The sequence below is a fragment of the Penicillium cataractarum genome, assembly GCF_028827025.1.
Source record: "Penicillium cataractarum strain IBT 29864 chromosome Unknown utg000009l, whole genome shotgun sequence".
NCBI lineage: Eukaryota > Fungi > Ascomycota > Eurotiomycetes > Eurotiales > Aspergillaceae > Penicillium > Penicillium cataractarum.
The window spans coordinates 3,950,889-3,976,988 of record NW_026622745.1 but is presented as its reverse complement, the minus strand read 5'-3'; the positions used below and the strand labels follow the sequence as shown (position 1 = coordinate 3,976,988).

At 50.2% G+C, this 26,100-nt stretch overlaps 8 protein-coding genes across 8 annotated transcripts; 5 read left to right on the top strand and 3 right to left on the bottom strand.

Moving 5' to 3' along the window:
* Positions 1 to 156: 156 nt before the first annotated feature.
* On the top strand, positions 157 to 1,330 carry N7496_012046 (uncharacterized protein; the record flags this gene model as incomplete). Its single annotated transcript, XM_056704959.1, has 2 exons — positions 157 to 268; positions 576 to 1,330. The coding sequence occupies 2 exons, from the start codon at positions 157 to 159 to the stop codon at positions 1,328 to 1,330; spliced, it is 867 nt and encodes a 288-aa protein (XP_056550919.1).
* A 318-nt stretch (positions 1,331 to 1,648) lies between these two features.
* N7496_012045 (ATP-binding cassette long-chain fatty acid transporter PXA2) lies at positions 1,649 to 3,981 on the top strand (the record flags this gene model as incomplete). Its single annotated transcript, XM_056704958.1, has 4 exons — positions 1,649 to 2,155; positions 2,252 to 2,891; positions 2,945 to 3,842; positions 3,903 to 3,981. The coding sequence occupies 4 exons, from the start codon at positions 1,649 to 1,651 to the stop codon at positions 3,979 to 3,981; spliced, it is 2,124 nt and encodes a 707-aa protein (XP_056550918.1).
* Positions 3,982 to 4,512: 531 nt separating this feature from the next.
* Positions 4,513 to 5,717, top strand: N7496_012044 (uncharacterized protein; the record flags this gene model as incomplete). The annotated part of the gene is made up of 4 exons (XM_056704957.1): positions 4,513 to 4,570; positions 4,701 to 5,026; positions 5,100 to 5,528; positions 5,592 to 5,717. 4 exons carry the CDS (start codon positions 4,513 to 4,515, stop codon positions 5,715 to 5,717), a joined length of 939 nt encoding a protein of 312 aa, XP_056550917.1.
* A 444-nt stretch (positions 5,718 to 6,161) lies between these two features.
* Positions 6,162 to 9,249, bottom strand: glpV (glycogen phosphorylase; the record flags this gene model as incomplete). Its single annotated transcript, XM_056704956.1, has 8 exons — positions 6,162 to 6,575; positions 6,631 to 8,396; positions 8,453 to 8,530; positions 8,581 to 8,684; positions 8,747 to 8,808; positions 8,865 to 8,900; positions 8,965 to 8,977; positions 9,062 to 9,249. The coding sequence occupies 8 exons, from the start codon at positions 9,247 to 9,249 to the stop codon at positions 6,162 to 6,164; spliced, it is 2,661 nt and encodes an 886-aa protein (XP_056550916.1).
* A 2,691-nt stretch (positions 9,250 to 11,940) lies between these two features.
* On the bottom strand, positions 11,941 to 13,336 carry gpaB (guanine nucleotide-binding protein subunit alpha gpaB; the record flags this gene model as incomplete). The annotated part of the gene is made up of 6 exons (XM_056704955.1): positions 11,941 to 12,040; positions 12,110 to 12,348; positions 12,408 to 12,537; positions 12,597 to 12,725; positions 12,792 to 13,137; positions 13,210 to 13,336. 6 exons carry the CDS (start codon positions 13,334 to 13,336, stop codon positions 11,941 to 11,943), a joined length of 1,071 nt encoding a protein of 356 aa, XP_056550915.1.
* A 3,287-nt stretch (positions 13,337 to 16,623) lies between these two features.
* sakA (mitogen-activated protein kinase HOG1) lies at positions 16,624 to 18,340 on the top strand (the record flags this gene model as incomplete). The annotated part of the gene is made up of 9 exons (XM_056704954.1): positions 16,624 to 16,715; positions 16,784 to 16,831; positions 16,918 to 17,047; positions 17,123 to 17,166; positions 17,221 to 17,320; positions 17,382 to 17,738; positions 17,814 to 17,892; positions 17,972 to 18,155; positions 18,232 to 18,340. The coding sequence occupies exons 1-9, from the start codon at positions 16,660 to 16,662 to the stop codon at positions 18,338 to 18,340; spliced, it is 1,107 nt and encodes a 368-aa protein (XP_056550914.1). The 5' UTR covers positions 16,624 to 16,659.
* A 697-nt stretch (positions 18,341 to 19,037) lies between these two features.
* Positions 19,038 to 22,086, top strand: N7496_012040 (uncharacterized protein; the record flags this gene model as incomplete). Its single annotated transcript, XM_056704953.1, has 10 exons — positions 19,038 to 19,096; positions 19,193 to 19,297; positions 19,429 to 19,671; positions 19,801 to 19,828; positions 19,889 to 19,949; positions 20,004 to 20,083; positions 20,133 to 20,304; positions 20,366 to 20,406; positions 20,458 to 20,595; positions 20,659 to 22,086. The coding sequence occupies 10 exons, from the start codon at positions 19,038 to 19,040 to the stop codon at positions 22,084 to 22,086; spliced, it is 2,355 nt and encodes a 784-aa protein (XP_056550913.1).
* A 798-nt stretch (positions 22,087 to 22,884) lies between these two features.
* culA (cullin culA) lies at positions 22,885 to 25,530 on the bottom strand (the record flags this gene model as incomplete). Its single annotated transcript, XM_056704952.1, has 5 exons — positions 22,885 to 23,073; positions 23,142 to 25,188; positions 25,248 to 25,264; positions 25,341 to 25,410; positions 25,481 to 25,530. The coding sequence occupies 5 exons, from the start codon at positions 25,528 to 25,530 to the stop codon at positions 22,885 to 22,887; spliced, it is 2,373 nt and encodes a 790-aa protein (XP_056550912.1).
* Positions 25,531 to 26,100: the final 570 nt, after the last annotated feature.

The window sequence follows — 26,100 nt, the reverse complement described above, 5'->3', positions numbered from 1 at the left end:
GTTGTGCCCCACCATCAATTTTGACACTGAACTTGCAACTATTCTAATTCAATTGAATCCTCTTGAAAACGTCTGATTCCCAAAGTACCAACATGTATCATGAATAAGAAATTCGACAGCTAGTCACGATGTCGATGTGACAGAGAGCTTCCCACCATGCAAGCAGCCAACATCTCCTTCGCCAGCCTAGGCTTGGTGGTTCTTGACGAGATCCGATTTCCTAATCGAACACCCTTGACTAACATACTTGGAGGTTCTGGCACTTATGGTGAATCTCCTTCGACTGAGTTTCGCCTGGCATAAGAAATAATTGACTGACTACGGCTATAGCAACTCTTGGTGCCCGGTTATTTCTGCCTCCTCCATCTAATCCCACGTTAGGATGGGTGATCAATGTGGGAAACGATTTCCCGAATCCAGTGAAACAACAATTAGAAAGGTGGAGAACAACATTGTTCATCAGAGAATTAGTGGACGTGCCATCAACGAGAGGCTTGCTGGAGTACAAAGATACTACATTCGGGCGTATGTAATGTCTTTCACCCTCCGTTTTCTCATGCTAATTTCCTCTCTAGCCAAGGACTTCAAATATACGACTCCCGTGCTCGCAGTCCAAGAGAACAGCTTGAAGCACACAAATCTTCTAGCTTCAAGGTCATTCCATTATCTAGCTAGCCCCGAGGATCTCCACGTCCGAGTATCTACGCTTCTTGCCCTGCGGGCAGAGGCAGGCATCCATGAACGGCCTCTGATAATTTGGGAACCGGCTCCTCTTTCATGCCGGCCAGAGAACCTCGAAGGATGCCTGGAAGCTGCAACTTTGGTAGATGTCCTTTCTCCCAATCATCTAGAGCTGGCCAAACTGTTCTCTGAACCGCAATCAGATGTGATTGACAAGAAAAAGATCGAGGAGTTAGCAGTGCAGTGTTTGAATCGTGGAGTCGGTCCAGATGGTAATGGCACGGTAATCGTGCGTGCTGGTGAAAATGGCTGTTTCATCAGTAACAGGAATATTTCGTCCACATGGCTCGATCCATTCTATTCAACGAAGCCAGGAGAGAAGCCGAATGAGAAGATTGTCGATCCTACTGGAGCGGGAAATGCGTTTCTGGGGTCGTATGCCGTGGGGTATTTGAAGACCGGGAGTGTCATCAAGGCAGCCTGCTATGGCTCAGTTGGTGCATCATTTGCGCTTGAGCAGGTGGGAGTGCCACTGTTGAGTGTTCAGGACAACGAGGAGTCATGGAATGGTGTCGATGTTCTCTCGAGGTTGGAGGAGTACATGGCCCGGCAGAATTGCGGCCGTGAAGGGGTAATCCGGGTCCTTTAAATCTCAGTCGCAGCCTAGATGAAGATGGATTCTAAAAATCTTTAGTCTTAATGAGTATATGTCACAGATAATTCTCATCGCGATGGCCAAATTGTCGACATGGTGGTTGGTGGATGCGGATCCTCCTGTTCTTCCTCGGCTGAATTTCCCCAGGAACCTGGGGTATCACATGTCAAGGACCCATTCCGTCATTCCCAGTCTTGCGACCATCTCCTCGTCTTCCTCCTCTCCAACCAGCAAACCCCTACCACACTCCCTATCTCCAAGTGGTCATGTACAGCCCCGACTCTGGCTGATTGACAAGTCGATCGTGTCGCCATGGCTGTACAGTCGAAACTACTGCCGCCCGACCGCTCCGTCAAGCAGCTCCTCTCCAGCCTCACCTCCCTCTACCTCCGACACCGAACGGGCATCTCCCGCACCGTCTACCTTGCCCTCTTCGCAGCACTCGCCAAGCGAATCCATAATGCTATATCCGAACAGAAAGCTGCCTCGCAGCATGTAGAGCTGCGCCGCCGGCCCGGAACCAGCTCGCTTGGTGATGAGGAACAACCGCGGAAGAAGCGAGTGGAGATCAACCGGGAGTTCTTCAAACACCTGCTTCGCCTCTTGAAGATTGTGATCCCTGGATGGCGAAGTAAGGAGCTACGGCTCCTGGTGAGCCACAGTGTGTTCCTCGTGCTGCGGACTCTGCTGAGTTTGTATGTCGCCGAGTTGGACGGCCGGCTGGTCAGCAGCCTAGTGCGGGGAAAGGGCAAGGACTTTTTGTTAGGCCTTGTATGGTGGATGATTGTAGCTGTGCCAGCAACATTTACAAACTCCATGGTAAGTCGTAAAAGGCGTTCATCTTTCGTGGTTGGCCGGTTTCGCGACATGCGACCGTGGAGAACCTCTCGTTAACTTGGGTGTTCCCATGTCTAGCTCTCCTACCACCAGTGCAAGCTCTCCCTCAGCTACCGGAAACGATTAACAGACTATATTCACGACAAGTACCTATCTAATATGACATTCTATGCCATCTCCGCGCTCGATGACCGGATCAAGAACCCCGATCAACTTGTCACGGTCGACGTGTCGCGCTTCTCTGATAGCCTGGCGGAACTCTACTCGAACCTCGCCAAGCCGATTCTCGACATGTGCATCTACAACTACTCATTGTCCAAGAATGTCGGAGGAGAAGGATTGTTCATTATGAGTTTGCTGGTGCAGCTGTCAGCAAATGTCATGCGCATGCTGACGCCACCATTTGGCAAATATGTCGCAGACGAAGCTCGACTTGAAGGTGAATTCCGATTCCTCCACTCAAGACTTATCGACTATAGCGAAGAAGTTGCGCTGTATCATGGCCATGAGGCCGAGAAAGATACCCTGGATAAGGGCTATTTCACGCTAATCAAGCATGTGAATCGCATTTTGCGCCGGCGTTTGTATCATGGATTCATGGAAGACTTTGTTATCAAGTATTTCTGGGGTGCGCTTGGTTTGGGTCTTTGTAGTTTGCCCGTCTTCTTCAAGATCCCTGGTCAGGAAGTCACTCAGACCATGGGAGACCGGACCGAAAGTGAGTTGTCTATCTCTTCTGCGCGATGTGTTACACCTGCTAATATGGACTAGGCTTCGTCACAAACCGACGGATGCTGTTGTCATCGTCTGATGCCTTTGGTCGTCTCATGTTCTCCTACAAGGAGATTTCCGAGCTGGCTGGATACACCTCCCGCGTCTCATCGCTCCTCGAGGTCATGGATGATCTGGTTGCTGGGCGTTTCGAGAAGAAGTTAGTGTCTTCAGCGTCGACCGAAGAAAACGCTGCCGTCCTCTCTGGTCGTGGCGAGGTCATGGAGAGTGACTCTATCGAATTCACCGACGTTCCAATTGTCTCGCCGAACGGTGACGTCCTGGTTCGCAAGTTGTCGTTCACCGTTCATCCCGGTGACCACCTTCTCATTGTTGGGCCGAACGGATGTGGCAAGTCCTCTCTTTTCCGCATTCTAGGTGGACTCTGGCCAGTTTACGGAGGCACTGTTAAGAAACCCCGGTTTGAGGACATCTTTTACATCCCTCAACGACCGTATCTGTCTCGAGGTACATTGCGGCAGCAAGTTATTTACCCTGATGGCGTGCGCGAGATGCGCGCCAAGGGCATTACCGATGCTGATCTCCATGAAATCCTGTCTGTGGTCGAAATCGCATCCGTCGTTGACCGTCCTGGTGGCTGGGACGCTGAGGAAGAATGGCGTGATGTATTGTCCGGCGGTCTACAGCAGCGCATTGCCATGGCTCGCTTGTTCTACCACCGTCCCAAGTTTGCCATCCTCGACGAGTGCACCTCTTCGGTAACGCTAGAAATTGAGAAGGTCATGTACGAGACGGCCAAGAAGCTCGGAACCACGTTGATGACGGTATCGCATCGTCGCAGTCTTTGGAAATACCATAAGAAGATCCTGCAATTCGACGGACAGGGCGGCTATGTCTTCACAGGACTCGATTGGGAGCGACGTATGAAGCTGGAAGAGTATGTGATACCCCATCTATCCCTTAACTCTAGCAACTATGTGCTAACCCAATTCTACAGTGAGAAGGATGAACTTGAGTTACAATTGCGGGCCGTGCCGGAACTGGAGCGACGAGTTGCAGAGTTGACAGCAATCTAAATCTAGAGGACGATTCTATTTTGTACCAGTACACTCCTCCGTATTCATAACGCGAAGCGATTGTTCTCGAGTACATTCTGGAAAATGACGAGCATGCTCCACTCTCGAGTCTAAGCGCAACCAATCCCAAGTCCTCCTCGGCTTCGGGATCCAAACTTTGCAGACGTTCGTTCGGCTGGCCGGGCCCAATTCTCTGACTAACGTCTTTCAACCAATCATCTCTTTCATCCTCGGCAGTGGCACCGATCAAACCTTTTCCGAAGCACGTTCTCTTTATGTCTGGAGTTCATAATCCTCCGCACCGACCCACTATGATATCGTATTCTGTCCCTACGTCATCACGCTGGCTTATCCTGTTATGAGGCTTGCCACGATTTCCTAGTTTCACGAGAGTGTCCTTTATTCTTTGGGTCTAACCGAACGTGATTTCCTTGATTCTTATATTTTCCGCTGTATCTCCTTTTATCCTTTCTCCTGTGTCGTGGGTTTTTTTGCCTTTCTTCCAGCCAATTCAGGATGACAAACTCCAACATGAAGCCCGCTGAGCATACACCTGTCCCGCAGAAGAGAAAGATCATTATCTTCTCTGGTATGTAGTCCTATTCTATCTAAATCCAGCTATACCCCCAATCTACACCACTATCTCTAGACCCTAAACATGCAATTCCCAATCAAACACCTCCAATAACCAAGATAACCAATACTAACAAACCCCACAGACTTCGACGGCACAATCTTCATGCAAGACACCGGCCACATCCTCTTCGACAACTACGGCTGCGGCGAAGAAGCCCGCAACAAACTCGACGAACAAATCAAATCCGGCGAGCGATCCTTCCGCGAAGTCTCCGAAGAAATGTGGGGATCCCTCCACGTCCCCTTCGACGACGGCTTCGTAGTCATGGAAAAGACACTCGAAATCGACCCCGGGTTCCGAGAATTCCACCAATACTGCATCAAAAACGGATTCCCCTTCAACGTGATCAGTGCCGGGCTGAAGCCTGTTTTGCGGAGGGTGTTGGATACATTCCTCGGTGAGAAGGAGGTACGTCTTTACAACCCAGCCCATACATGTTTCTTCATGGTGAAAAAAAAAAGTGTATATACTAACAACATAGGCCGCCGCAATCGACATCGTCGCCAACGACGCCATAATCAAACCCGACGGATCCTCCTGGAAACCCATCTGGCGGCACGACACAGAACTAGGCCACGACAAAGCGCTCTCGGTAAACGAAGCGCGCGCAAAAGCACAATCCGAATGTCGCCCCGACGAAATTCCCCTAATCATCTTCATCGGCGACGGAGTCTCCGATCTAGCGGCCGCCCGCGAAGCAGATGTCCTCTTTGCTCGACGAGGCCTTCGTCTCGAGGAGTATTGCCAGGAACATAAGATTGCTTATATCCCCTTTGATAGTTTCCTGGATATCAAGCGGGAGATTGAGAATATTAGTCGCGAGGATCAGAGTAAGACTGGTGGTGTGGGGAAGCCGGTGCGGTATAATCCACGGGCTAATATGTGGAGGCGGATTTCTTCGAAGGAGGCAGTACGTATTCTCTTTCCTTGTTGAATGTTTCTGGGTGGATTGGTGCTAATTGAGATACCCTAGGTCCCGACTTTGATGGCCGTTGCTACTCCCTCCAAGGAAGAGAAGATGTTCCTTTGGCCGGAGACGTTCTCCGACTATAAGCCCCAGGCGACGATTCAGGAAAGGGATGAGACGGCTACTGCTTGAGTACGCCAAGTGGATTTCCTTTCTTTTCTCTGATGAGTAATGAGCTTTTCGATCTGAAGATATCGAAAGCCTTTTCATCTATCTCATTTAGTGTTATTTTTCTAATGCAGGCATGGGGCTCGGTGTCGGTTTGAGATATCCATGTTCATGTCCCATGCCCCAATTCTCTACGTCTTTTGGGGATGTCCTTCCAGTGACTGCAATGTTGTTGATGAAAATAGTGTTAAAAACAGTGTTGCAATGTGCATATAGACGCAACTTTATCGAATGAAACATATAGAAAATTCAACTGCTTCCTTCTACGTGCAGCTAATTCCAATTAAGTAAAAACATATACGAATTATGCCATCAGGGCTTGAATGCAGAAAAGATACAGTGCACAGACAAGAACATTGAGTAAAAATAATCACAATCAGAGTACCAAATCACAAGTCAGATGTAAGGTCAGGCCTCATCCGCAATATCAAGAGGCTCGACATTCCAAATACTATCGGCGTACTCGTTAGTCACCCGATCCATAGAGAAGAAGCCCATGCGTGCGACACTGGTGATCGACTTGGCAAGCCATTCTTCCTGATTCTGGAACTCCTTGTCTACCATCTCATGAGTAGCGATGTAAGAGTTGAAGTCATCGGAGACAAGATAGTAATCGCCATGCTCTTCAATGGAAGAGATCAGCGAATTGAACGACGAGGGATCACCAAAGGTGCCCTCCTTGATGGTTTCGAATACACGCTTCAGCTGCGGGTCCAGCTGGAAGCCACCGTAGAAGTGTCGGTGCCGAAGATCCTCCACATCTTCCGCAAGGTTGCCAAAGAGGAAGATGTTTTGCTCGCCAATTTCACGAGTAATCTCAATCTGTGAAACATTAGCGAAAAGAATCCACTGGTTTCTGAACATCTGCACAACTTACGTTAGCTCCGTCACAAGTACCGATAATCAAACCTCCATTCAGCACGAATTTCATGTTGCTTGTACCACTCGCCTCGGTTCCAGCAGTGGAGATATGCTCGCTGATATCAGAGGCTGGGCAAATAATTTCTGCCTTGCTGACATTATAGTCCTCGATGAAGATGACCTTCAAGAGATCACCAATTTCATCATCCTTGTTCACCACGGCAGCAACGCTGTTGATGAGATAAATAATCGACTTGGCCATCCAGTAGCCAGGAGCCGCCTTGCCACCGAAAATTGACACACGCGGTACCACCTTCTTCCGCTCTTCTGGTGTCATGGCCTTCAGACTAAGGTATCTGTGAATCACTCCAAAGATATTCAGTTGCTGGCGCTTGTACTCGTGGATACGCTTCACCTGAACATCGAACAGCGAGTTCGGATTCACAGAATAGCCAGTCACATCCTTAATGAGCCTGGCTAGCCGCAGCTTATTATTGGCCTTGATGTGTGCCCATTCCTGTCGGAATTTCTTGTCATCCACAAAAGCCTCGAGCTTATCCAGCAGGGTCAAGTCGGTCAAAAACTCATATCCACCAAGCTTCTCTGCAATCAAAGCAGAGAGCGCCGGGTTTGCCTGGTGCAGCCAACGTCGAGGCGTGATTCCGTTGGTGACATTGGTGAAGCGATCGGGCCCATAGATCTCCACAAAGTCCTTGAAAATGGTCGTCTTGATGAGGTCCGAATGCAGCTCAGCAACACCATTAACCTTGTGAGATCCAATGATGGCAATGTGGGCCATGCGCACCATCTTGGGGTGCGATTCTTCAATGATTGAAACTCGCGAGAGCATGTCCCGGTCATTGGGGAATCGCTTCTCCACGGACTGGAGGAAGAAGAGGTTGATATCGTAGATGATCTGCAAATGGCGAGGAAGTAGGTTCTGCATCAAAGGAACAGACCACTTCTCCAAGGCCTCGGGGAGGACAGTATGATTGGTGTAGCCAAAAGTTCCAATCACAATACGCCATGCCTCATCCCACTCCAAGCCCTCGACGTCAATCAAGATACGCTGCAACTCGACAATGGCAAGCGTAGGATGGGTATCGTTCAGTTGAATTGCGACTTGGTCAGGGAACTCACTCCAAGCCCTGTTTGTCTTCTTGAATCGTCGCACAATATCATAAAGAGAGGCAGCGCACCAGAAGTACTGCTGCTTGAGACGAAGCTCCTTGCCTCGTTCCAAGTTGTCATTCGGATACAGCACTGCAGAGATGGTCTCGGCAGTCTGTTGGTCGGCAACTGCACTCTCATAATCACCCGCATTGAACTTCTGGAAGTCAAACTCGCCACTGCTGGCCTTGCTAGACCACAACCGGAGGTTATTGGTAGTCTTGGTGCGGTATCCAGGAATGGGAACATCGTATGCGACGGCTTGGACAGTCTCTCCGGCTTCCCAAGAATGGCACACCTTGCCATCCTCATCCTGGTACTTTCTCACATGGCCATAGAACTGAATGTCCACCGTGATATCATGACGAGGGAATTCCCAGGGATTATTGTCAAGCCAGTAGTCCGGAATCTCCATCTGGTATCCATTGACAATCTCCTGCTTGAAGATTCCGTAGCGGTACCGCAGACCGTATCCCCAGGCGGGATAGTTTAGCGTTGCCATGCTATCCAAGAAGCAGGCCGCCAGACGACCAAGACCACCGTTTCCAAGTGCGGCATCATGCTCTTGGCTGATGGCGTCTTCAATTCGGAAGCCAAGATCGGCCAAACCATCTACACAATGTCAATGACCTTTCATGGCTGTCAGTTGCGAGTTTCTGATCACCCACCTCGCGCGACGTCTTTCATGCCGACGTTTAGCATCGCATTGTCCAAAGCACGGCCCATCAAGAATTCGAGCGAAAGATCTAGGAATTGTGTTAAGGCGAGAAAGCAACCCAAGATTTGTCAAACCTACAGTAGACTCGCTTCTGGTCGGTAAATGTCTGGCGCTGCTGAGTCCGATTCCACTCGATGATCAATCGGTCTCGGAAAGCCAGTGCGGTACCGGAGTAAGCCGCGCTGCATCCCTCGTTGTCAGTCAATTGCCATGAGCAGCCTGTCTGGATCATCGGTGTACGTACAGCTCGTCGCAATTGTACAGGGAGCGGGCGAGGGTTGTCTCGATGTGGCGCACGAATTCCCTCTACGGAACCCTGTCAGCTCATCCAACAGCTATCTTCCAAGCAATGAAGTACTAACCTCGAACTCATCTTTAGAAGTGAACTCGGCTGCAGACTATTTAATAGTCAGTATCAAGGGTTAATCCAATTCCATCCAAGGGAGGCTCGGTCCAACGTACATGCTTTCGCCATCTATTACGCCATCGCATATACACCTGGTCAGCTTATCCAGCACCCCAGGTATGCATAAAACAGAAAAGAGAACCCCAAACTCACGCCTCACGCAGCGGCTCTGGAATACTCGCTTCGACACTCTTGATCTCGGACGGGCCGAAGCCGGTGAAGGTGCGCTTGTGCTTAGGACGACTGAAACCTGGACCGACGGGACCCTGGAGATCTGCAATGGGAGCTCCGACGGAGGGTTTGCGCTCACGGCGGGGCTCAGTTGGCTCCGACGACGCCATGGTCGATGATTAGTGGATAATGATCAGCGATCAATTGTGAACAGGGACCGTGAAGGTGGATTGTTTTCGAGTGGGAGTGAACTAGAAAGTAGAACCCCAGAGCAGGACTGGGATATGAAGAGAAAGATGATGGGAGGGAAAGAAGGAAGAAGCCAGGAAGACGGGGGTTTTGAGTGGTGACACCAGGTAAAGAGGGGAAGGAAGAGGGGAGGGAAAGAGCAGGGAACAAGGGCAAGTACCACGGGTCAAAGTAACGAAGATTAACTGATCCCAGCGGAGCACGAGCACCTCCTGCATGCAAGCTGCACCGTTCATCAGCTGGGGAAGCGCAGCAGTCGAGATGTCCGAGCGACGCCGGATTCGGTGATGATGAGTGGTGTGTTCATAGAAGATACACTAGATAGTAGTACTACGGTACTAGAAATACAATACTAAACTATCTATCTATCTAATAGCTATATTATACGTCTTCTCTAACTATTACGTGAGAATGCGGTATACTCTAAACGACTCATGAACGAATCGACTCGGATATTTGGATCAGGCCAGAGCTTCCAGAGCTCTGGTGGGGTATCTCCTCATCAATGAGTGACTAGGGGACTATCAAGTATACATAACTAGTCAACTAGTACGATTCAGCCTTTCCAATTGTCCGAGCTAACGGCGTCCGTGCACTCTCAGCCAACCTTGCCAGATCTCCCCCCTGATTGGCTCATTGCCCTTGACTTTCCTGCTTTCCTCTATCAACCCGACAAAGTATCTATTTAGCAGTAACTCGGTAAAAAAATAAAAGGCTCAAATCACGAAGCATTCGAATTCAGATGATCTGATTAGAACGTTACACTCGGACCGATCTCGCCCTGGCCCGGGACCTTACAATCTCAGCAGTTCCGGTCGGGAACTGGAGTATATGACGCTTCGATCTATGGGACGATCCACTCCAGACTTACCAGGCTGACAACCACCACACCACACCGTAAGGTTCAAGGCACAGGGCAACTGCTGTAAGCCCTTGCCTATCAACGAATAAAACAGAGAACAGAGCATATCCGAAAAAAAAACTAGCCTTTAATTATGCAATCATGCACAGTGAAGACGATACAGTCATCTTCGTCCATCCTGCCCTGCTTTAATCCCCGACCTCTCCGCATCATGCCATCGCATCCACCCTTTTACTCCACTCTATTCCCACTAGCGCGACGTCTTCACAGACATGGGCATACCATCGAGCTGTTCAATTAATTAGTAGCTCTGCCACGAACTTCCAATAATCAAGGTGAATTCAATCACTTGCTTATTTACATTTCCCGCCAGGACCTACTGGCGGCCCGCCCTTTCGGCGCGGGGAGCAGTACAGCTGCAGGAGTCAGCCACTGACGACAACATAGGCAATAAACACGATGCCCCTCCTTCCCCTCACCGAAGTCAAAAGTAAAGAATGACTTGATCGAAACTGAAACCCAAAAAAGGTACTGCACCTGGCCGTCCAGTTCCCTCGGCAGGGGATCATCTGCCATGCAATCAGATATGGCGGGGCTCAATAGTCTGGGCCTTGGTAGATATCAATGCTACGATCACGAGAAATAGGAGGCTGAGAATTGAAGATCATGGCAGTAGATTTCAGTCAATGCCCAAAAGATAAGATACTCAAGCCGATGCCGGACGAGGAGACCACACGTGCTTTGAATGTTCCAGTTCCAGATGCCAGAGATCATGAAGAGACCTCCACTTGGTGGTCTATGCTAGAAACAGGAAATATCAAAGGACCATTAAGAAGTTGTATCAACTTGCCGCTGAAAAGACCCTCGAAAGAATACAGGGGGAAGGATAATAGATATCGAGTAGATGAGAAAAGCATCATATGCATCAAAGCGCTGAGGTCGCGAGTCCAAACGTGGCAAGTATCACAGAAGTAAAATAGTAGTTAAAAAGCATCAAAAGCAAAGCATGGGCCAGGAGATATAGATCAGGGATCAAATCACACAAGGTTAAATCCGCCGTGATATGCATCAGACAAAAAAAGAGGCTAGAAAAACACAGATTTGAGGATAACTGTCGAAAGCTATTCATAACATATGGAAAGGCCGGTGGCCACAAACACAAAAGCGTGAGGGTCGAGAGTTGGCGTGGGAATCCTCGCCCAAAACCACGCAGGGGAGGAAGTATCCCAGCGACTTTTGAAGTTGAAAGTAATTCCTCGTCCCGGGTTGAAGCTGGCGGCGATAGCTAGATCCATAGAAGAAGGAAAGAAACCCCATATACAGGCACCAGGTAGTCTGTTCAAAACTACTACCTGGGATTCCAGGGCGCAGTAGAGGAGCCACGGTGACAAAGGAAGAAAACCGAATACCTCCTTGTAGATACCAAAAAGGGTGGGGGTATCACCTAACAAGCGCCGGGGAAATAATTCAAAAAGGAGGGAATAACAAAAGCGCCGTAAACGCCAGCAGCTAGTCCAGCAATAAGAATCGAGTAATTGGGTAGTCGAAAAAAAGGTATGGTAGATCGTAAGAGGTGGGGCGGGAGGGTCCAGAATAGATTGTTTGAGATTCAAAGGACGTATTTGTAGAATTGAATAGGTATATGAAGATGTTCGGATGGTATCGTGAGGGTTGTAGAGGAGAGAGATAGGTAGGTGGGAGGATATAGGTGACGGGTTTTAGGTTGGTTTTCGGAAGAGTGTCCAGCAGCTCATAGAATACCAGAGTCTTTCAATGCATTTTGCAAGATGGTTTCCTTGACCGCTGCAAAGACAAGTCGGATATTTGTGGTGTCGGTTGCTTGGGTGAGGCTACAGACAAACAAGATGATCAGAAGGCGCGTCTTCGGGATGGGCGCAAACAAGTCTCATGAAACTTACTGAGGATATAGATTCAGGTGGGCTCTGTTCACCTGGTTGAATCGCCACAGAAGATACTTGGCCGCGCGGTTCACGTCGTTGCCGCCCGAGTAATCCGGGAAATAGTTGCTCAACGGAGAGCGTGGTAGCTTCTGGCGGAACAAATCGACCTTGTTTAGGAAGAGAATGATACTTGTGCGCATGAACCAGCGAGAGTTGACTACGGAGTCGAAGAGAACCAAACTCTCCATCATTCGATTCTAAAAATCGTGAGCTTTCGAAATGGACAGCGCATAGTGGAGCTAGTCGTTAGCCTTACCTGGTTGCTCTCTTCCAGCAGTGTCTGATCATATTCACTCAATGCGACACAGAAAATGATCGAGGTGACGTTCTCAAAGCAATGGATCCATTTCTTCCGCTCGCTTCGCTGGCCGCCGACGTCGAACATGCTGCAAAACCTGGGTTAGTCACCTATCATATAGGGGTTGAGAGGTATCCGAGTGCATACTGTATACTCAATTGACCCATTGTGAACCGCGTCTCGTATATACCAGTAGTTTTGGTACGTGCTCGGAGAACGTCGGATACATTGGGGATGTAATCCGGGGCCGTTATTCGCTTGGCTTCCTCGAAGAAACTAAATCACCAGTCAGCGGGCAAATCTTCGCGATCGGTGAAAATATGCGGGTTCTCGGCTGCTTACTAGGGCGCGGAATCCATCAGATAGAACTCATTTTGCCGTTCCAAGACTGTTGATGTGCATGGGTCATTCCAAAGGTAAGTGACTGCGTCGCCGATTTTCCCATCAAGCGGAGTATTGGGGTCCGGGTCCACATGGTATTCCTCCAGGAGCGCGATATAGTCCTTGACCTTTGGACTGGACGGTTCAAGGGAGAAATGGTGATATGCATCGATGAGAGCTTTAGCACAGTCGAGCAGGTTCTTGTACACGGTTAACCGGTACAGAGCCAGCTCCTCCACGGTGTAGCCATTTTGGTGGATAATCTTCATCTGTTTCACGATCGTAGACTTGCCACTTTCTCCGGATCCTGCCCCATTGTGAGTTTAAACTCTAGCCGGTGTCATATGCGCAACGGACCGCGCGGACGATGGTCACATACCCAGCAAAAGGATCTTGCATTCCCTACGTAGCCGTCGCTGATCTTCCTCGAGCCTCCGGTCGATCATCTGGCTTTTCTTCTTCTGCTCCGCATCCCCCGTAGCTTCCGAGCTGAAACAGGAGCCCATGGTGAATCGCTGTGTATGCTCAGTTCCTATTTTTTTTGTGTGTCCTTCAAATCGTCAAACCAGCAGGGAGCACGTCCCGGGTACCGTGCGCGGAAGCGATCGGTGTCAGCCCGTCGGGATGGCCGCAGCCTTCGCTTGGTCGGGAAGACGGCCACCCACAACGCTCAGGGTTGAGACTCGACGCCAACCGAGGGTACAGGAGTGTCGGTGAGGCCTGCGACGGCAGGGAAATCGCGCAGATTGGAATTCGGTGAGGGTCAAAAGGCGGGGAGGGGAGGGGGCACCGATCGGAGAGCGAAAGAGGAGGTTGAACGAGCGAGACTGTGAGAGGGAAAGGAAGAGAGGGTCGTCAAGTGTGTCGGATTGGGGTGGTTGGCGAGAAACGGAACGGATTGCCCGGCCGAGCTAGAGTCCGGAGAGTCGGCTAGGAAGAAGGGCAAGGCGATGAGGATCGGAGTCAACGGTGGAGAGAGATCAAAGAAGAGTCGAGAGGAGTTCCAGTGTGACCATCGTCATGCTGGGGGGAGTGGAGATGTCAGGAGGGTACGGGGGTAAGAAACGTGTACGGGTTGAGCTTACATCGGGCCCGTAATTACAGGGTGCTTTCGCCCGACAGGCTGGACTGTACAGTACGGAGTACGGAGAACTTAGTACTCAGTATAGAGTACAGTACAGTATACTATACGGAGTACACTCAGTAGTACTGGACAAAGTTTTCTTGGTGTTTTTTTTGGCCGACTTTTTCCTTCTGGGCATTGATCCCTCCCGTATTATTGCTGGTATTGCCCTCAACTTTCTCTCCGGCTATGCCGACTTTACCAACGGTTTTCGAGGACTTTGCCGTTGAGAGGGTGTATTATTCCCCCGGGATATCGGAAACTGAGTATGTACTCCGTATACAATTTTCGACATACATTCTACAAGTTACGCCGTATAACCCATTTTTAGCCTTGACCCTATGGTGTTTGCGCGGCTCGAAACTTTCGCCTAGACACTTGGGCTTACTACGCATTGGGGGCCAAGGTAATTTCGAATACACCCCTCAATACGGGCTCCAGAGGTCTCCGCCGTGGTTTATTATTAGGGGGTTGATCTGGTAGACATGGTCCTTTTCTCCTATCTCGGCCACGGCCATCGAGGGAGGACTTCCAAAGGGCGACTCTCGTTTAAAAGGACAAGGGCTGACAAGGGCGAGTACCACGATCCTCGTCCGGGTAAGGGTTGGGGCGCCACAAGCCCCCCGATCATGGTTCCTTTCTGACAGCAGTCCGAACTAGTTACATAACTCTTACTGGACCTTGACTACGAGCGGCTCTCCTAAAATTACCTAGCTAGGGAGGCAGTGTATGTGCCCTGTTCGCCTCACTCTGTCTATAGAGAACGAGGGAGAAATAGATGATCCTTCCGATGCGACATGACCATCGAACTGTTGTATTATGGATAATTATTGGCGGGGAGGACATTTTCTCGAGTCACGATCGCCTAGTGAGGGGTACTACCAGTATTGTACAGTACTATATCATCCTTCGCCTGGTGTCTCCAGCCCAAAAACCCACCGGAGCTTTTCAAAGTGGAGAGTCATGACGCACATGGGGGACCTGTGGCCTCAGGCCCCAAGGCCCCCAGGACCGGTTCAGCCTCCCCACGTTCTGCAGGCGGAGACAAGAATAGAACCTGAGAGACACTATTGGAATTCGGTACTGCCAGGGCGATGAATTCTGGGGGTCAGCCATACACCTAAAGGGACTCCTGACTGACATGTCAGACCAGGAGTACACCGCTGGATTGTTCCTCACGACTCATAACCCTTCAAACGCGGGCGCAAGGTGCGGTGTAGAGCGACCATGAAATATCGGTGGAGGGATGTACACAGGGGCGTACAATGTGGGAAGGGCCGGTATAGAAATACTGTATATTCCAATCTACCCCTTCTACTATAGTAGGTTAGATACTCTTCAACCAAATAATTGTATTGATCTTCGACTAGCTTTAGGAGAAACCCTTCCAGTCTCCGCTTTTGACACCGAAAGTTTAAACCAAGATGCAGCCCTGTCTTTTTCAATCCTTGGAGGATCAGAAATGGCTTTGTTTTTGGCGTCTGTTCTTCATTTCATGCAGAAGTGTGGCTTGCTTTTTATTTCACATGTCTTGGTCCGTGGTGCCCAACATTGCGATCTTCTAACCTCTTGAAAAATCAACTACGGACTGTACGATGATGAATGATTGGCGAAAGGACTGAGTCCACGTTGTTAGACTATCAAAATAGTTTCTATACATAGTAGCCGAACCGATCAACTACCACGTCATCCCGCCTCCAACGAAGCGGATATCGTAGAGTTAATGCAGCAGATACGAGAATCCGGTAGATATACTCAAGTAGGCCAGGCTAATCAGGTATAGGTAGCCACGGGACTGTCTAACTAGCACAGGCCTAAGCCAAGTCCAGTCCCGGTAAAAAGGAAGATAGTATGAGACTGATTATCCCTGGCCAGTAGCAGGATTGAAGGAATGACATGTGAGGAGAGTTCCGGAGGCGTACCGGGGCAAAAGGCGCCACGAATGACAGCCGCACAACACATCAAGTGTGTTGGGCGGGCTAAGCGCGGTTAAAAGAGGCAGGTTGGGGGGAATTTCCAAGGTTTGGCTCTCTTCTTATCGACCAGGGTCGTACTGAGCCTTATATAGTTTGGTCACGGGGTCGAGATTACACTACATGTGCAGATGTAGTGTAAAGTAGTAGACGGAGGATATCCGCTGTCTATACTACTGTCGAGTGGGCTGCGGAAAACGAAAGAATTCCGGATCGTAGGCTGGGAAACCTCTTCCGGGTTCGTCGACCGGGTCTGGCCAGTCTGGGCCAGGGCGCCGCGTGGTTTGGGTGGGGGGAGGCTCGAGGGAGTTTTAGTGTTAGCAGGGTGTGGTACATCAGGGCACACAAACATATAGAAGAAAGACATAGACACACGGATAATTATCAGCCTAAGAAGAGCAGCCAGGCCAAAAAAAAATAAGCCTCCTATAGGCTCTTTAAAGGCTAATCATTCAGGAACCAGTATACAGAGTCAAAAACAAGGCCGCAAACCCAGAACCCAACCGGGGCGGTTAGTCAGCCCGAAACCTGCCTTCCGGTGGTCGCAAACGTCATCGTCCTTGTTTTCTGCGCTTTTCACCGAAAGGGCCCTTCCCCACATCATCTTTCTCCCCTCTGTCTCTTTTGGTCCTGTCCTCTGTACCCCTTTCCTCATACGCCTTCACTGTTCCAAAAAGTTTCTTTCTCTTATTCAACGCGCTCTGTCTTTCTTTTTAACATCTAATTCTCCATCATGGCGGAATTCGTACGATCCCAGATCTTCGGCACGACCTTTGAGATCACAAGCCGGTACGCATTCTCCCGGACCCTCAATGTTTGGATTCTTCAATCCCGATCGCTAAGATTCGCAATTCTAGATACACGGACTTGCAGCCGGTAGGCATGGGTGCCTTCGGGCTGGTCTGGTATGTCACGAATCCTAGCCCTGCTCGGCCATCGCGCCGCGCGCGAGAGAGATATCCCACAGCTGACCGGAACGTGACCCCGATAGCTCGGCGCGAGACCAATTGACCGGCCAGCCGGTCGCTGTCAAGAAGATCATGAAGCCCTTCAGCACTCCGGTCCTCTCTAAACGTACCTACCGCGAGCTGAAGCTGCTCAAGCATCTCCGACACGAGAACGTGGGTTTTACCCCTCACCCCCTCCGGTGACACCCCGCGGCCGCACGCCAACAACGCAACTGACCACCCTTGCAGATTATCAGCTTGAGCGACATCTTTATCTCCCCCCTCGAGGACATGTAAGTTGTCGCAATTCAGGTGTTCGCGACACACGGGCACTAATATAGCTGCAGCTACTTCGTCACCGAGCTCCTCGGAACCGATCTCCACCGCCTCTTGACCTCTCGCCCGCTGGAGAAGCAATTCATCCAGTACTTCCTCTACCAGATTCTCGTAAGTCTCGCAGTCTATATCTCGATTCTCCCTCGCATCCATACTAAACTTGCTGCTATAGCGTGGATTGAAATATGTCCACTCGGCCGGTGTGGTCCACCGAGACCTGAAGCCCAGCAACATCCTCATTAATGAAAACTGCGACTTGAAGATCTGCGATTTCGGTTTGGCCCGTATTCAAGACCCGCAGATGACCGGTTATGTTTCCACGAGATACTACCGTGCCCCCGAGATCATGCTTACTTGGCAAAAGTATGACGTGGAGGTCGACATCTGGAGCGCGGGCTGCATTTTCGCCGAGATGTTGGAGGGAAAGCCTCTCTTCCCCGGAAAGGATCATGTCAACCAATTCTCGATCATTACGGAGCTGCTGGGTACGCCCCCAGATGATGTGATTCAGACTATCTGCAGCGAAAACGTGAGTCTTTCATCCTCGATTTCTACTCTAACTGTGAGAATCACCGGATGTGCTAATCGTTCAATCTATGTATAGACTCTGCGATTCGTCAAGTCTCTCCCCAAGCGCGAGCGCCAAAATCTGGCGAACAAGTTCCGCAATGCTGATGCCGATGGTATGCGATACTTCCGATCTCCCGCGCCTCCTCCGGGTTCCTCCGATCATCACAAGTTCACTAACCATTGTTTCTGCAGCCGTGGATCTGCTCGAGCGGATGCTAGTATTCGACCCCAAGAAGCGCATTCGCGCAGATGAGGCATTGGCCCACCCATACCTGGCCCCCTACCACGATCCTACCGATGAGCCAGTTGCGCAAGAAAAGTTCGACTGGTCCTTCAACGATGCCGACCTGCCCGTGGATACTTGGAAGATTATGATGTAGGTTTTGGACATACCGATCTTGGATACAGGCATTCTACAGTTTTTCGACCATTGTGCTAACAATGTGGAACAGGTACTCTGAAATCCTCGACTTCCACAACATTGATCAAGCAAACGAGGCTGGCCAGGCGCTGGTTGCGGGTGCATCGCACAGTGGCATGGCTCCCCAAACCTACGTATAGGTGATAATATGCAGCCATGCTAGTCTTGTCACTCTGCACTTGTTCTGTTGTTCTCTCTGTCGGATTCTATTTCTGCACATGAAAGCCCAAATCATCTTTTGAACCTTGGGAAATGCGTTTCCAAGTTGGCGTAAATGTTGTTGTTTTCTTGGTCTCCTATCTGACTACTTATGATTCTCTTTTTTCTTCTTTTCCCTCTCTTCGTTGGAAGTCATTGTCCATAACTCCTACGGCGTCGTCAAGAATTGGTTGGTGAGGGGAAATTCCATGGTCTCGAGCGTTGTCGCGTTGTGACGTACACCTGGTGTACTCTCCCCTTTAATCTACAGTACTACAGTACCTAGAGTTTGGTGGTACTTTACACCCCCTAATATCCTAGTGGAACTACGAATCAAATTAGAATACAACCCCAAAAGCCCACCACCAAAGAAACAAGACAAGCAAATCCCGAGCTCATCGCGGGGGACCCTCTCACACCGCCCGCAATCACCACGTGAGCGATAAGCGTATCGAAATCCCCTAAACTATGCGATCGTCCCTCGATCTTCTCCTAGCGCACAACTGCTTCATGGCGATCTAATCACCATCAGGCCCCTTTGGCTGTACTTGGCTGTGGAAAACACCTCCCCTGAGACCCTGGCGTCTACCCCATAAGAGCGCCCTCGACCAACCCACAATCGAACCCCGCACGCCCCCAATGGCCGTCCAACCTAAACAAAACCCGATTGTGCTGGTGATTGACTTCCACCATGCGCGGTGAGTTAGCTGTCTCGTGGGGATTCGAGAACCGCGCATGCGCATTGACTACAGAGTCGGTGTGGGTTGAAACTAGCTCGCTAATGGTTACTGCAGGGGCCCGGAGATTGAACTTTGCATCGGTGACGAGGGAACGAGTCCGGCTACCGACAATGACTGGTCTCTACTACCGTTCATGGCATTGTCAGATGGCGCACATCTGTACGTAACAGACTCCTCACCGAGAGATCCTCACAGCATTCAAGCTTCTAGAGTCATTTACTTGACCTCTCTCAGCCGCCGCGCTGTCTCTCTCAATTGCGCTAACATATTGGAACCTTGATCTACTCTAGTTCGACCGAGGAGTTCTCCTATTTCACATTGCGCCAGAGGGAAACGTCGACTGCGCCTGCGACCTCGCTTTTCGGCATTGCTTGCTCCCGCCAGCTCGACTCGAGTCTGTTGATTAATCGTCCGCCCGAAGTGACTCGGTCCACCGTACAAAAAGCCGTGGTGGTGGTTACAGATAGCCCGCAGAGGGTGGGTCAATTGCGTGAGAAGTTGTCCGTGGTTACCTCGGCATGGTTTGCTCAGCGGTACGTTCAGCGCTAAAGATTGATTCTATGCGTGGATTTGGTTACTTTGTTCAATCATTAGACGCTTTATGGGATGGGGACGTATATGGTTCAAATGCGGCAAAGGCTGACTAGAGGATTGATCGATAGGGATTTCTCTGATATCGATATCCTGAGGGTATGTTTCACATTATGGTTGGATCTCTGGGCAGCATGCTGATTTGATTATTCTGGACAGAAATTCCGCGAAGGTCTGGTGATAAGCTTGTTGAATGATGAATCAAAAGATCAAAACCTGGGTAAGTATCGGAAGATTCTCTCTTGGTATACCAATTGACTAATTTCATCCAAAGGTCTTTCCCTCCGAGAAATGATTCACGAGTTCAAGTATCAGACCCTGGTTCTATTCAAAGGATTACTACTGCAGCCCAAGGTATGTTGATTCACATGCTTTTAAGCTGATTTTCGTACTAACTTTTCAGATGCTCTTCTTTGGCACTCGTTGCGAGCGTTTATGCATGATTCAATTCTCTCTTATTTCTCTAATACCTGGTCTCATCAATTCTCTTCAAGACTGCGCGGATCCTGCATTCGACAGTTATGCGGAGACCGTTGAGAAACCAACCTCGCTGAAGACCAGTGATCGAAGTTCACGTAAGCAGCATCAATCTGATGTCTTCGTGTTGTAATGGTCTCACTAACTGTTTTTGATCAGTGTTGGCATATATGGGTCTGCCATTGCAAATTTTCGGCAAGGTATTCATTGCAATCACATTCTGACAGGATTTCATCTAACACCACTCCCAGGGAAGCATGTTCGGACCATACACCCCTCTACAGCAGCTGGATCTGCTGGCCGATGACGGGACCAAGTCATACGTGGTGGGATCAACGAATTCGCTGCTATTGCAACAAAAGGACCGCTATAGCGATATCTTAATCAACGTCAGTGCTTCGTCTTGTAGCAAATTTCGACTGTGTTTCTGACCGAATGGTTTCACTATACAGCTTGACGAAGACAGTATCAGCATCTCATCCCTGCCACTCCGCAATGCCCTTATCCTCTCCGTGGCTGATAGGCGCTGGATCGACCTCCTTACTCAGATCGTCAACGACACATGGGATGAAGCTCACCCATCACGACCCAAGACCCTCGGCTTCATGGGCTCGGAAGAGTTCATTCGACTTCAATTCGAAGAGTACCTGCTCGCACTCCTATCATGCATGAAATACCACGAAGAACTCAGCTCATTTTCCTCCGGCGACTCTCCGCATCGGAGCAGAGCACAGCTTCAAACTTTCAATATCGAGGGCGATCCCGCCCTTGATTTCGGCGTGGAATTCCTTGCTCAATGGCAGAAGACTTCTAATTACGCACTCTTCTCGAAGTTAACTTCGGACGCACTCCTCTTCTCCATTACCGAGCCACGACACCCCAGTGCCGGTGGCTTGACTATGGAAGACGTCCAACGCCGACTATCCCAACAAGTCGCCGATCTCCATCTCGACGAACGAGTCCGCGAAGGCAGAGAAGCACTCAACCGCCACTTGTCAACGGGTCAAAAGAAAGTCAGCGCCGCTTTCAACAGCTTCTGGTCCGATATCGAGTCTATGCGCGAAGCCCAAAGAAAGCGCAACGAAGAGAAAGCCTCGCAATCAACACGTACCTCAATCGACAAAGAGGGCCCCAGCTCCCCGCAACCAACACCAATTGAATCGCCATCCGAAACTTCTGCCTCCTGGTTCGGCGCCCGCCAAAGACCATCCATCGACGTAACCCAAGCACAAGCATCCGTGTCCGCGGCCAGCCAAAAAGCTGGAGCATATTTCAGTTCATGGGGTTCATGGGCAAGCGACAAGCGCCGCGAATGGCAAGAAAAGCGCAGTTCCTCGCCGGGTCCCAACCCCAACCCAAACCCGGGCATGACCGCATCACCATCCACGCCCGTCCTACCCACAGTCAGCGAAACAGTCTTCGACTCCGACCGGGGCCGTCGCCGCTCAATGCAGCGACACAGCGAAGGCGCAGAAGGTCTATCGCGCAGTCTGAGCCGTCGAAAGCGATGGAGTAATATCATTCTCCGTCGCGAAAGCGGCGAGTTTAAGCGCGAGGAGGTCGATGCCGCTGATATGCCATTCCCAAAGTCCCCCTTATCCCAGGGATTCCCGGCGTACGGAGCCGACGCCGAGAAGAGGAAGGCCGAGCTGAACCCACAGCAGGATAAGCCTCTTCCAGAACCGCATGCAGATGATGATGGGTTTACTTCCGTGTCTCTGACGCCCCATGAGGGACTGCGCGTGGACATGAACCCCGAGAAGAGCGAGTCTGCTGCCGTTTCTGCGGATGACTCGGTAACGGCGCCTCCTGGGAAGCTGGAAGAGCATACTGCCGAACTACCCAAGGACTCTGCCAAGGAGTCTGTCGGCACTCAGTGACTATAGTATACATAGAGCATTGCATTCCCTTGCGTCCTGTGCATTAATCATCATTTCTTGTCTTGTTATAACACTCGCCTTTGTATCATTGCATTCCCATACCCATACCCATACCCCTATCCACTTTGAGATTATATCCTTCGTTCCATTCAACCATGGCCTTGTTCATATTTATCCATTTTACTGTTTTTCTTCCTTCTCAATACAGTCTCCAGCCTGTGAATATGACATAAATACTAGATATGATAACAGCCTCCCGACTTTGTACGATGCTAAAGTCCAGAACATGAAAAGATAATAGAAAAAACCGCGTTTCATTTACTATTCAGCTCTGCGTGGTTTCGATGATCGATTTCGATGTAGATTATGAGACCGCACAACACTACTAGCCTCCATGATGAGGATGACCACAACACCAAAAAAAATAGACCAGCCGAAGCTATAGCCGACGACGAACGAAAATTCCGGGTTATCATTGATCTGTCGTCTCAACGCTATGATGAAAGATGGACCATAAAATAAACAGACAATGTAGTGGTTCTTGCTCCGTAGCTCCTTGTCATCCCAACCCAAGCCAATGCCCCTTTTACCAGTCCCTTCAGGTTCAGACTCCTCGCGCCCATTACTGTGACGCATACGGGAAGAGAGAAGAAGCCGTGGGGGAACTGTGTAGAAGAGGCTAACAAGAAAAAGGAAAAAGAGAGAATCAATGAAGCAAGGGGGTAGGTAGTGTAGATGCGATGAGTTGCGAAGATGGTGGTGATGGAGATAGGGGGGTGAGAAAAGTGCGAAAAGACATTAAGCAATGTAAGAAATCTCATCCCCGTCTAGACGCTCGATATAATCCTTCTCCATCAATGCTTCGATGTTCTTCTTAATATCAGGAACCTTGGGCGGGAAGCGAGACTTGACCTGCTGGATGACTTCGTTCACCAGCTGCACGTGCTTCATCTTCTTGCGAGACTTCATGATACGAACAATGGCGGACTATAAAGAAATAGTTAGAATGATGTTTAACAACGTAGTGGCGAGGTATTCGGGCCGATATAACTTACCTGGAGCAGCAGCTTCCGATCCTCCTCGATGGTCTTGTGTGTGTCGTCGGCTTCCACCTTCTGCTCCGACTTGATCTGAATGTTAAGGTTGACCTTGATCTTCTTGTTTTTGAAGTTGTAGTTCAGGGTAAAGGTGGTAGAGGGGTCGGGCTTGGCTCCCTCGGGGCTGGCAATCAGCACCTTAGCCTTCAGAAGAATGCTAAGGTTGGGGTCGAGAATTTCAGGGACTAGAGTGGTGGCCTTTTGGATGTCAGAGTATGAAAGGGTATCCGTCTCGTTGAACAAAAGCAAAATGCCCATCTGGTAGGTAGACACCTGGAAGGTGTAGGGCACCTTGGCGTTCTTGATGTAGTTGGCCTTGACTTCGCCCTTGCACAGCTGCCACAGCCAGGTGAGCTTGCGGCCGTTGTGCTTGTCAAAGTAGAACTTCTGGAAGCGCTCGGCAGTTCGGTTGATCTCAATGGGGGCGGTAAAGTCGGAGGTAGGGGGTTGGAGAGGCCAGAAGCCGGTACCCAGAACCTGGTAGTGGGCATCGACCATGCGCTTGCGGTCATCGTCATCAAGAACCTTGTCTTGCCAATCCTTGTAACTAGCGTTAAGATCCTTGGAAATTTGAATGTCCTGGAACATACGCTGCAACTTGTTGGTGTATTCGAAACCACATGCTTCCTTCAGCTTGCTGATCATGCTGGTCTCGGCATCATCAGACACGGAGCTAACGTGGACCAGACGCTTCGCCAACATCTTGGAGTAGAACTTTTGGAAGACATCCTTATCCTCGATGTACTTGAAAACCGTCATAATCTGGACCAACATCTCCTCGAGCTCCGACTCCTCGGCAGCCTTGGATCCCTTCTTGAGAAGAGAGTCGGTGTACCGCGCCAAAAGCTCCGGAGACTTGGTCGTGGTGGCTTTGCAGATGCGATTACGGTTGACAAACTCACGGCAGGCATTGTCAAGAGAGCGGACAAACTCGGACTCGCCGTTGAAGGCGTCATCGACCAAGTTCTGGTACCGGGTATGCACCTGAAGAAGAGCATCCACATACAGCTTGGGCTCGAAGCTGTCGCCCTCCGAGGCGACCTTCTCCACCGCCGCCAAACCGGCCCGTCTCACATGGTTCTCAAAGGTAGAACGCAGGGGGTCCAGGCCCTCCTTGATACGCGAGAGTAGTCGGTACATCCGAGCCAGGTCTTCTTGGCGCTCATTATCCAGCAAGATCTGGAACTCATCACGAAGCAAGGTAGAGTGTGCAGTCACCAGAACGTCCAGGCATGTCTCCGTAAGAGTCTTGGCAACATCCGGGTGAAGATACAAGCCAACACGGGCCTTCTCCTCGTCCAACCGAGCCTCCGCCTTCTTCATGTATTCCACAACACTGTTCTCCGCGACAAACTGCCGTGATTCGTTCTCGTAGTATGTCCTGGTGGCATCGATGAAGGGTCGCTGGAAGTATTGGCGGTAGACCTCGAGAGTAGACTTCTTGCTGTCGTTCTCATCTAGACCCAGCGATACAAACGAGTCGACAATGCTCTTGATCTGCGATTGTTCGATGGTTTCTCCATTTCGCTGTTTCTCAATTAAGTTCAGCACGGCATCCATCACCTTCTCATGAACATTCTCAAAGAAATCATCCTTCCACTTGACGAGATGCAGAGTATACACGTCGTACACATTCTTCTTTCCTTCGTCAATCTCGCGCTTAACCCAGTGACGATTGAGGTAGCTGAACAGGTGGTTGACGTATTTGGCGGCGGTCGTGAAGCGGGTCCACTCGCGGATGTAGAAACCCAAAAGAGCTTCTTCGGCATGTCCTTTGGACTCATTTAGGACAACTTCCAGGTGACGGGAGAGGTACTCTCCAAGTAGCTTGTAAAGCTCCTCGCCCAAAAGGTGTGCTGCGGAAAGGACAGTCCGCGTTAGCTGGTGGGGCCCCGAATGTACAACTCCAACGGGGGGTGGGACGGGAAACGAACCTCCACGATGGGCTTGGAGACCTTGGTTGTTGGCAACGGCTTTCTGCGAAGTACAAAAGTTGTGTACGGCCCTATATTCGGTTTGTCAGCGAGGAAAGCGTATCGTATTGTCAAGGGTCGAGGGACGCACGTGTAGAGAGCCATGTACTAAGTCAATAAATGCAAATGTTAGCCCCAGTAATAAACACAAGATCGAACTCTTGGCAAGATTTCCGTCACCTACAGTCTTCATGTCGACGCCTTCCTCCAGCTTCAGCATCACACTGTTGATCCCCGCCTCCAAAAATGACCAACTGTGTCACGGTCAGAGAGTCTGCATAACCAAAATCATACGATCAGCCATCCAGGATATTTCCAACTCACGTTTCCTCGAGGTCATCCTTGTGTGGGGTCTGCGGCATGGCGGGAGGCATGGTGTCAAGGGGCGTAGTTGTCCGATGAAGAGAGAATGTCTTGGAACCTGGGAGCCAATATGGTGTGTTAGCCATGGCTGACAAGGAGGTGACTTTCCAGTGTGATATACTGGACTGTTCTTTGGGGAATAACTTACGCTACCGACACTCTCCAAGACCGGAGACTGATGTAGCGCCACGAGTCACGGCGTCGGATGCTCGTGGTGACGGAAGGCGCGTAGGGTTCCCAACCCCGTGTGGAGGCAGCGAGAGGACGAGAGAGAGAAATGGAAGAAGGCCCGGGGGAGGAGAGAGAGAAAAGATCAAGGAGATTAGGCAGAAGATGTGGCGGGCAGATGTTGGATGAGGCTGAGGGAAGGGCGAGCGTGGGGAATGGGCTCTTTTGTAGCAGGCGGTGAGGGCGGGTCTCGATCGGACTTTTCGGGGAATGGAAGCTTAGTTACGTACTATAGTTCTCTACTTTAGGTGTCGGAATGTAGCTAGTACTATTTCAATAACAATGGAATTTCCTAGGTTTGGTACTTCGGTCTTTCATCTATTAGAAATGGCGGTATCTATTGTTCTTTCGAG